Raw genomic sequence first — 11,127 nt, 5'->3', positions numbered from 1 at the left:
TCCCCAGTATTTCCATACACAGTCTCTGGGGGTCTCCTGTGTCCCCCGTCACTCTCTATATAGATCTCATTGTACAGATTGTCTCATCTTATAGTTTCTCTCTGACGCTCCAGACACATCAGGATGGTTTCTCGCAGTTATCTGCTGGCTGTGATCTTCATCTCTATTCAGGGTGAGAGATTCGGATCCTTCCATGATTGTGTGTAGAGAAATCTCTACAGTGGATCCCTCATCAGATCAGGATTTCTAGGAAGATCCTGACATTTATCAGTAATGAATCTGTCTCTTCTAATCCTTAGGATCCTCTGGAGAGATTGTGATGACCCAGACTCCAGATTATATCTCTGTGTCCCCCGGAGATACAGTCACCATCTCATGTACGGCCAGTGCTGGTATAAGCAACTATTTAGCCTGGTACCAACAGAAATCAGGAGAACGACCAAAGCTTCTTATCTATGCTGCAACCACCCGATATACAGGAGTCCCAGACCGGTTCACTGGATCTGGATCTGGAACTGCTTTCACTCTTACAGTCCGAGGAGCCACAGAGGACGATGCAGCAGATTATTACTGTCAGCAGTATCAGAGCACTCCTCTCACACAGTGATACAGAGCCGTACAAAAACCTCCTCCTCATCCCCCATGATGTCGCTGTATTACAATGTTGTGTAGAGGAAGGTGCAGAGAATTAGCAGAGCGCTCAGTGATGATTTCTGTCTTCTCTTCTTCCTCTGGGAATAGATTCTTTCTGTACAGATCATTGTATAAACCAGTCAGGTATAAACCAGCGCTGACATAATGATTACAGACTATAGGAACATCTGCACCGGAGGAGAAACTCTGAATGTGGCCGGACAGCGGAGCGAGCTGATGAGAAACAGCTTCTCCTACTTTACGCTCAGTGATTTTATGATATAAAAGTAATAATCACAAATCAGAATCTCTACATTTGCTGTTGCTGTAATCGCACTGATCCACAGAATGAAGATGACGCTTTATTGTGCAGCATGTGAACAGCGTCCATCTGCAAACATCAGGAAACATGAGAATTGTTCCTGTTTTTACTGAACTTTCTATCCTAAATATATAACAGAGCAATATAAGGAGAGAACGATGAGACGTCTGTAACTGGGATTAATACTCGTTATATGGGGACTGAGAATGTGAGAACGTGCGGCGTCTCCATAGACGGATGAGTGAGATGTAAGTGATGGAGGAATCCCCCAATCATCACATGAAGGGGGAACCCATCACCTCCTGGGCGTGTGAGTGATGGGCAGAGAGAGCTGGGGGGATTCCATACATATGTGACCCCACTATTGTAGGTTATGGGAGGCTCATAATGGCCAGGTCACACAGCTGTATAGGGAGCCTGTCAGCAGGTTGGTACATATGTAGATAGTGGTACGGCAGTAGAGGAGCCTAACCCCCAATAATGATATCTTTTTTTAGAGATCCATTGTGCCAGTCATGGGAAATCAACTTTTAAAATATTTTTTGTAGTTTTTAACCCCTTTCTGACATGAGACGTACTATACCGTCCATGGGACCCAGGCCCCTGTGCCCATGGACGGGATAGTACGTCTACCGCGATCAGCGGCGCCCACGTGGTGAGCGCCTCTAATCGTGGCCGGGTGTCAGCTAATTATCATAGCTGACACCCGGCACAATTTGTCAGGGGCGGTCACGGACCGCCCCCGACACGTTAACCCCTTGCACACAGTGATCAAACATGATCACGGTGTACCGGGGGTTAAAGGGAAGCATCGGCAGGGAGGGGGCTCCCTCCGTGCTTCCCTGAGCCCCCCACGGCAGCGCAATGTGCAGCGCTGCTGTGGGGGTCTCTTTCCCTGCAAAGCGCAGGCAAGGAGGAAACCTGCACATTGCCTGTGACAGATTGCTGATCTGTCACAGTGATCTGTGATGTGACAGATCAGCGATCTGTCACAGGACAGTGATGTCCCACCTGGGACTATGTAATAAAGTAAAAAAAAAAAAAGTGTTAAAATAATTTTTAAAAAATCGCCAAATAAATTAGAAAAAAAAAAAATATTCCCCAATAAATTCATATTTTGGAAATAAAAAAAACAATAAAAGTACACATATTAGGTATCGCCGTGTCCGTTACGACCTGCCCTATAAAACTGTCCCATTAGTTAACCCCTTTAGTGAACCCCTTAAAAAATAAAAATAAAAAACAAAGCAAAAAATAATGATTTATTATTAGAGTTGAGCGAAACGGGTCGAAAAATTTCAAAAGTCGCCGACTTTTGGCAAAGTCGGGTTTCATGAAACGAAACCCGACCCTAGGATGAGGTCGGCCACGAGGTTGGCGACTTACGCGCCAAAGTCGCGTTTCAAAAGTTTGTTTTGCGCTCTTTTTCAGCCAATCAGGATCCACGGACACTGTGGGCAACGTGATGACATAGGCAGGGGTCACCACCATCTTTCAGAAGGGCATGCAAGTGATTGGCTTGCTTTGGTGGGTGTCACAGGGGGTATAAAAGGGCGTGCACGCCGACCGCCATCTTACTTCTGCCGATCTCAGTATAGGGAGAGGTTGTTGCTGATTCTGTAGGGAGAGCCTTAGGCAGGGAAGAAGACAAAAAAACTGCTTCTGCTGCTAGCGATTTGGCCTGCACAACACACCAGTCACTGTGTGTGAAGTGCAAGGGGAGGCTATATAGTGGTGTATCAGTGGTGTTGGTTGTTGGGCTGCCTTCTAAGGCTTCCTGACATTCCTGCATTGCTGTTTTTCCACTGCTCCGCAAACTGCTTTTTTAAAAGCAATCCCAATTTTTTTTTTTGTCCTGCTGAGAAGAAAAAAAAATTGCTTCTGCTGCTAGCGATTTGGCCTGTACAACACACCAGTCACTGTGTGTGCAGTGCAAGGGGAGGCTATATAGTAGTGTATCAGTGGTGTTGGTTATTGGGCTGCCTTCTAAGGCTTCCTGACATTCCTGCATTGCTGTTTACCCACTGCTCCGCAAACTGCTTTTTTAAAAGCAATCCCAATCTGCACCGGAGGAGAAACTCTGAATGTGGCCGGACAGCGGAGCGAGCTGATGAGAAACAGCTTCTCCTACTTTTCGCTCAGTGATTTTATGATATAAAAGTAATAATCACAAATCAGAATCTCTACATTTGCTGTTGCTGTAATCGCGCTGATCCACAGATTGAAGATGACGCTTTATTGTGCAGCATGTGAACAGCGTCCAACTACAAACATCAGGAAACATGAGAATTGTTCCTGTTTTTACTGAACTTTCTATCCTAAATATATAACGCAGCAATATAAGGAGAGAACGATGAGACGTCTGTAACTGGGATTAATACTCGTTATATGGGGACTGAGAATGTGAGAACGTGCGGCGTCTCCATAAACAGATGAGTGTGATGTAAGTAATGGAGGAATCCCCCAATCATCACATGAAGGGGGACCCATCACCTCCTGGGCATGTGAGTGATGGGCAGAGAGAGCTGGGGGGATTGTGCCGTACATATGTGACCCCACTATTGTAGGTTGTGGGAGACCCATAATGGCCAGGTCACACAGCCGTATAGGGAGCCTGTCAGCAGGTTGGTACATATGTAGATAGTGGTACGGCAGGAGAGGAGTCTAACCCCCAATAATGACATCTTTTTTTAGAGATCCATTGTGCCAGTCATGGGAAATCAACTTCTAGAATATTTTTTGTAGTTTTTAATGCAGCCAAAATATTAGACGTTTCGGCCTTAAACGGCCTTCATCAGTAGCTACTGCAAGTAAAAGGATGATCACGTCCAGAGTGATGATTTGACGTAAAAGCTTGGTCATTTTAAATGGAAGTAGCTGTGCATGTGGCTCTGGGCATGGAGGATATATTGCACTTATACCTATGTGGGTAGGGGTGCCAGCGTGCAGTCATCAGTGACGCGGTGTCCACTAGGTGACCTACTTGTGCACCTTCTGAAGTAATGCATACGGTGTTTTTCCTCTAGTCATGGGAATTCAAGCATGGAAGCAATATGCAAATCAGGGAGGAAGTTAATTGGGGCGTGGAAAAAGAATTCTGAGTGCAGTAACACGCCCCCAATGCTCTTCCCTCCTGATTTGCATATGGCCTCTGCACTAGATCTCTCCTGACTGGCACATCGGATCTCTGCATAAAAGTTTCATTGTTATTGGGGTAAGAGAGCCTGTAGAGCTGCACCACTACACCCATATATGAAATGTGCTGACAGATTCCTTTATAGAATAAAATTCTTGGACTTATGTGCGCTGCTAGACAGAATATCAAATCCAGGTTACGTAGATAGATTAACCTTTTATTTCCCAACGCGTTTCGAAGTCCATAACACTTCTTCCTCAGGGGATGACATATATGAGTAGATAGAGCTGTCGCTAGTTTTATACATCCACAGTTTGAAAATTGGCGCCAATGGTAACATGTGATACAGCGCAAAAGTCAAAGTTCAAACAGATCAAATATCGTGAGAATATCATAATGATTTATCTTTAGTTGATAAAATCAATTGTTCCTTTATTTATTTCACAGAAAAAGATATTAAAAAGCAGAAAAAAGGAAAAAAATGGTAAAAATATGAAAAGCGAACTCACGCCGCAGAAAAAGCAAGGAGAAGGAGCCACAGTCCAACGCCCATACCGTCACACCAGACAAGAAGATGTCTTGGAGGAGGAAAGGAAAAAAAGGGGGATTGAAGATATGTATATAAAACATGAATAAAATACAAATGGCAAATATATTTATAAAATACTTATAAAATTCTTTGTAAATAAATGAATTAATCTTTTTATAAGAAATGTATGTGTCTGTCAATTCATTTATTTCCTCGGACATCGGAAATAACAAATAGCGCTTGGTGAAGGAACAGGACCCACAGAGAACTGATTCAGCATTCACATGAGAGACCAAGATCGCTTCCCGCATTCAGCAGGAAAAGAAGAAAAAAAGAAATGGAGCAATTGATATTCTCAACCCCAATGTTGACACTTTTAAGAAGGATTTGACAACAATGAAGACTGATCACACATCTTGACAAATACACACAATGAAATCAATACACAACATTTTGTTAATAAAAATGTAAAAAGAAAGTACATTATGTATAATAAAAATGTCGCACCTGAAAAATTACAGTAAGGCTGGGGTCACACTAGCGATTAAAACGGACGAATGCAATGCGATAAAAAATCGCATTGCATTCATCCCAATGTTATTCTATGGGGCTGCTCACATCACGTGATTTTTTATCGCATCCGATCCTCTGACCGAGACAATCGCAGCATGCTGCGATTGTCACCAATTTTCGGATCGGATTCGACAATGCAAGTCTATGGGGGCGAGAAAAAATCGCATGGAAAACGCACCACACGTGTGACTTGCGATTAAATCGCAAGACTTCTCCTGGACAACAGGAAAGAACAGGAGGCATGGCCAGGAAGCTTGGGTATGCAAATTTCTCTTGCAGCATAAAAAAAACCAGGAAGAACGCCTCCACGGAGTCCACCATCATGTCCACGCCAGTGAATGTGGAAATGCTGATAGTTCTGGTCCAGGAGAGGCCAGAACTATGGGACCAGAAAGATCCCCACTATGCTGACCGCAGACGTAGGGAGGCAGCGTGGACAAGAATCTGTGGCCAGATGTTTCCTGGATGTGCGGCAAGACCACGTGTGGAGCAGGACCAAATTAGTAAGTGAAAAAATGTGTACCCATAATCAAATCCCCAAATCTAATCTGCTCAATGTAAGGCCCAATAAGTGTCGTCATGGCTCAGATATCAGTAATTAATTACTTCGCCTTTTTTTTCCCCCATATTAACATCTACATTCCAACTCCCTGACTGGTGGCACCATGAAGATTTTGTTGTTACAAAATTTGAATTATTTAGATAATTGTTCTGCCTCCAAATGCAGCAATCTTGTTTTTTTTTGGGCCCGTATCTTAGCCACTATATAACTAGTGTTTTAGTAATAAAAACCTCATAAATGTTCGCATTATTACCACAGGATTATTTAAATTTTGGTAGCAATTATGTTGTTTCAAAGGTCCTTTGTAGTAGGCCTCAACCTTTTTTTTTTTTTGGTATTGGTGTGGACTCATCAGGAAGATAAATCATATCATTTGTAAAATGTGTGCCTAAGCATAGATTAACCCTTGATACCATAGCCAAATGTGTGTTGAAACAAAATCCTGTGTTTTTGTTCACATTGTAGTGACTGATGTGACAAGGCGTTGGCGCAGCTGCAGGGACACATATAGGAGGGAGAGACAGCTGAGGTCCCGCAATGGAGCGGCCGGAACCACCAAGAGGAAATACCTCTATTACGACCACCTACATTTCCTGGCTCCTGTGATGGAGCTGAGACCGTAAGTACATGGTTTAATGTAGTACTTTGTATATTCTGTATGCACAATTTACTTGATGTTATTTTTCCCATTGTAGCACCGAGTCAAACCTCACAGAGAGGGAGATGGGTTCCGACTCTGAGGTGATGAATGATCCTGAGTCGGATGTTGCTGCAGGCTCCGGCCCATCTGCAGGACTACCGAGAGCAACACCACCACCAGAAGCAGTTTGCCAGCCATCACAGCCTGGTGACCGGGGAAACAATAGCAGCCCCACCATGCCACTGGAGACCTCGCCACAGCCTTCTGCCCTACCCCGACGAGGCAGGCGCAGGAGAGAAGGAGCAGCTTTGGGAACAAGGATGCAGGTTGGCCGAGGGGTATTGGACTACTTGTCGACAGCTGCTCATGATGATGGAGAGGAGGCTTATGGGCGCTGTCTGGCACAGTATTTGAGGGCAATTCCCCGTGGGTACAGGCTGCTTACGAGAGAGGCTCTCCAAATTGTTTTGGATGCCAGCACACGACCCAATAATCCCCGCAGTGTCTTTCAGTTTCTTGAAAGGTGGCAGCTGTCAGATGAGAATCAGATTGATAGGCTGGTTGGACTTGATGTGACAAGTCAACCACCCTTGGAACCTGCTCCTCCTCCTCCACGGGTCCCAACACCTCCACCTCAGCCTGCACACATCCCGAATGTGGCTCTACAGGTCCAATATATGGGCCAGGGCGCACATGCCCAATATGGCCACTTTAACTTACCCAATGTTGGTGGTTGGCCACAACATGGATACGTTAGACATGGACATATTGGGGGATATGGGCAATTTGGGCAGCCCTACCAGGACTACCCACAACAATATGCCAATTACCCCTACCAAAACCAACAAATTGATCCTGGTAGGATGCAACAGATGCCACAGCCAGCTGCCAGTGCACAGGGGGACAGAGATGTGGGCCAGCAACCAAGGCCAAATGTACAAATAGGCCCCCACCTTCACCACCCCCAACCTACCATCACTTGTAGGTTTTCCTTTTTACCTTGTTGATAGTTTTTGTGTATTCTACATCATGTTTTATTTTTTGCTTGTAATGTTTAATACTAATGTGCTGTACTATGGTTATTTGGTACGGAAATAAGCCAAAAAAACCAAGTAATAAACTTGTTAACATTCACTATGTGTGTCTGTTCATGCACGTACATGTTTGGTAATGTGTTAGATAGATATAGTAACTGGTTAACAAGTACTGGTTAAAAAATTTACACAAAAAGGTGAAGCAAACAATCTTTATAAGAACACAACACTACCAAACCACTACATAGATAAGGCATCATCTTGCCATGGAGTTGCACCCTGAGGTGTTAGGAAATGATTTGTTAACACATCACGTACTTTGAGTCCGGAAATTGGACGACGGGGTGGGTAGGCCTAGACACATTAGCAGAGTCCACTTCAGCATCATCATATGAGGGGCAGTCATGTATTCTTGTGAAGTTATGTAGGACAACACAGGCTTTAATAACTTCATTGACATTAGCTTCACTCAACTGAATTGCGGACTGTAGGACCCTCCATTTGGCCGTAAGAATGCCAAAGGCACACTCCACCAGTCGCCGAGCACGTGATAGGCGATAGTTAAATATTCTACGCCGGTGGTCAAGGGTTCGTCGTGGATATGGCCTCATGACATGTCTGCTCAATGGGAAAGCCTCATCTGCTACAATAACATAAGGCACGGGTTCCAGATTTGAGTTGGGAAGCTGACGTGGTGTTGGTAGGTCAAGCTCATTATTACGCAGCCGCCGACCCATAATGGAGGAATTGAAGACTCTGGAGTCTCCAGTTCTTCCATTGGCCCCAATATCTACAATTATAAACCTGTAGTGAGTGTCAACCAAAGTCAACAATACCACAGAAAAATATTGTTTATAATTATAGAATTGGGACCCTGAGTTCAGCGTCTTACGCAAACGGATGTGCTTCCCATCTAGGGCTCCAATACATTGTGGAAACTGGCACGTGTCCTCAAATCCACGGGAGATACGCAACCAGTCAGGCATTTTGGGCTCCGGCATTACCACATGATGGAGTCTGGTCCAGATTTCGGAGCATGTAGACCATACAATGCCAGAGATTGTGGATTTCCCAATTAAAAATTCTAAATGCAGACCAGCATATGAGAGGCCAGTTGAAAGGAACCTAAAAAAAAGGACAAAAAACAACATTGAGTACACAGCCCAACAAACAACAGATACAGTTTATAAAACATTTAAAGTTGAGGAAGTCTATAGTAGGCATGATGAACATTACATTACATGCCATGGCTTGGTTCCGTAAGCCACAAGCATAAAATTTGTTTTGTTAAATGTTTTCAACATCATTTAAGATTACAGGGCAATACAAAATAAGAATCAAGGTGTGTTACATAAATATGCAGCTTCACACATCATCAACATATTGGTTTGAGACATACCGTAAGGTGAGGAGTAGACGCTCCTCTGCAGAAATAGCTTTGCGCATCCTCGTGTTCTGAAACGTGATCCCAGGGCGCACAATCTCCAGCAAAATATCAAAGGTAGCAAGGCTCATCTGACAATATTGATAGAACTTCTCCGGATGACTACGCAGAGATGTATAGAGACGGTGGAAATGGCCTTTAGATATCCTTCGGAGCAAAAGGGGATGGACCCACATTCGCCTACGCCTCCTCGGATCCACAATCACAGGGTATTGCTCACCAAAACGTCGGGATAAAACCCAATAGAAAAGAACACGCTCAGTGGTGTTAAAAGTCAGCCTGTCTGTCATGTTTAGCACAAAGCAGAGCTAACCAAATTCAAGCAGTGACTGTATGTCAAAGGTAGCAGCCTCACACCTGTTGGAGAGGCCATAAATATAGGGCGGGAAGATTTTTTCAATGGGTTTCAGGCCTCAAAACCGTTATTTGTCAATTTTGGAATGATCAGATAAAAAAATCGGCAGACGGATGTGAAACGGATCCTTACATGCGATTAAAATCGCATCAATGTAGAAAAATCGCATCAAAAACGGATCACTGGTTAAGATACCTTTGTGTGATTTCGTACCGTTAAAATGGGACTGATTTTTTAATGGTTGTGTGTGACTCCAGCCTAAAAGTAAAAATATGATAAAAAAAAACTTTTAAAACACAATATTGGAGTATGTTAAAACAAAATTGATGTAAACGAAAAATATTGATTTAATTGCGTTTTAAAGAAAAACTTCCGAGATTTCGTTTATTCCATTCGGTTTGAGGGTATTTAGTCTATATATCCAGAAAATCTCTTTTCTGTTCAATTGAACGCTGTTTAACCCCTTAACGACCAAGCCATTTTGTAGGTTAAAGACCAGGCCTTAATTTTGAAATCGGACCACTGTCACTTTATGTGGTTATAACTCTGGAATGCTTCAACGTATCCTGATGATTCTGAGAATGTTTTTTCGTGACACATTGCACTTCATGATAGTGGTAAAATTTCTTCGCTATGACTTGCGTTTATTTATGAAAAAAATGGAAATATGGCGAAAATTTTTTAAATTTTGCAATTTTCAAACTTTTAATTTTTATGCCCTTAAATCAGAGTCATATGTCACAAAAAATAGTTAATAAATAACATTTCCCTCATGTCTACTTTACATCAGCACAAATTTGGAACCAAAATTTTTTTTTCTTAGGAAGTTATAAGGGTTAGAAGTTGACCAGCGATTTCTCATTTTTCCAACAAAATTTACAAACCCATTTTTTTTAGGGACCACCTCACATTTGAAGTGAGTTTGGGGGGTCAATATAACAGAAAATACCCAAAAGTGACACCATTCTAAAAACTGCACCCCTCAAGGTGTTCAAAACCACATTCAAGAAGTTTATTAACCGTTTAGGTACTTCAAAAGAATTGAAGCAATGTGGAAGGAAAAAAGGAACATTTAACTTTTTTCCCAAAATTTTTTATTTTGTCAAGGGTATCAGGAGAAAATGATCCACAATATTTGTTGTGCAATTTCTCCTGAGTACACCGATACCCCATGTGTGGAGGAAGAGCACTCTTTAGGCGCACAGCAGTGCTCAGAAGGGAAGGAGCATCATTTGAGATTTTGAATGTCAAATTGGCTGGAATCGAGAGCGGACGCCATGTCGCGTTTGGAGAGCCCCTGATGTGCCTAAACAGTGGAAACCCCTCATAAGTGACCCCATTTTGGAAACTAGACCCCCCAAGGAACTTATCTAAATGTGTGTTGAGCACTTTGAACCCCCAAGGGCTACACAGAAGGTTATAACGTAGAGCCGTAAAATTAAAAAATCATATTTTTTCCACATGATCTTCAATGAGCTATAATTTTTCCATATTTCGGCCAACAGGGTCACGTGCAGGCTTGATGTTTGCGGGAAGAGCTGACATTTTTATTGGTACCATTTTCGGGCACATAACGTTTTTTGATCGCTTTCTATTCTGATTTTTCTGTTCATTTTTTGAATGAACAAAAACCAGCAATTTAGGAAGGCTTCCCCCCCTCCTTTCTGCATGTGGTAAAATTAGTATGGCAGCTTTATTCTTTGGGTCACTACGATTACAGCGATACCACATTTATATCGTTTTTTTATGTTTTGGTGTTTTTTACACGATAAAAACTTTTATAGAAAAAATATTTTTGCATCGCTTTATTCTGCGAGCTATAACTTTTTTATTTTATTGCTGATGATGCTGTATCGTGGCTTGTTTTTTGCGGGACAAGATGACGTTTTCAGCGGTACC

The 11,127-nt window shown here is 42.8% G+C and overlaps 1 gene segment (V, D, J or C); it reads left to right on the top strand.

Annotated features, from left to right (window-relative positions):
- The first annotated feature begins 287 nt into the window (after positions 1-287).
- Positions 288-11,127, top strand: part of LOC141098739 (Ig kappa chain V region Mem5-like) — a 377,268-nt gene continuing 366,428 nt past the window's right edge. Inside the window, 1 exon segment of the V gene segment in view lies at positions 288-600. Coding sequence covers positions 320-600 — 281 coding nt within the window.

The sequence above is a fragment of the Dendrobates tinctorius genome, unplaced genomic scaffold (genome assembly GCF_039654945.1).
Source record: "Dendrobates tinctorius isolate UK_male_01 unplaced genomic scaffold, ASM3965494v1 ptg000095l, whole genome shotgun sequence".
Classification (NCBI taxonomy): Eukaryota; Metazoa; Chordata; class Amphibia; order Anura; family Dendrobatidae; genus Dendrobates; species Dendrobates tinctorius.
Note: the sequence above shows the minus strand (reverse complement) of the source record. Positions and strands in the feature narration are given on the sequence as shown.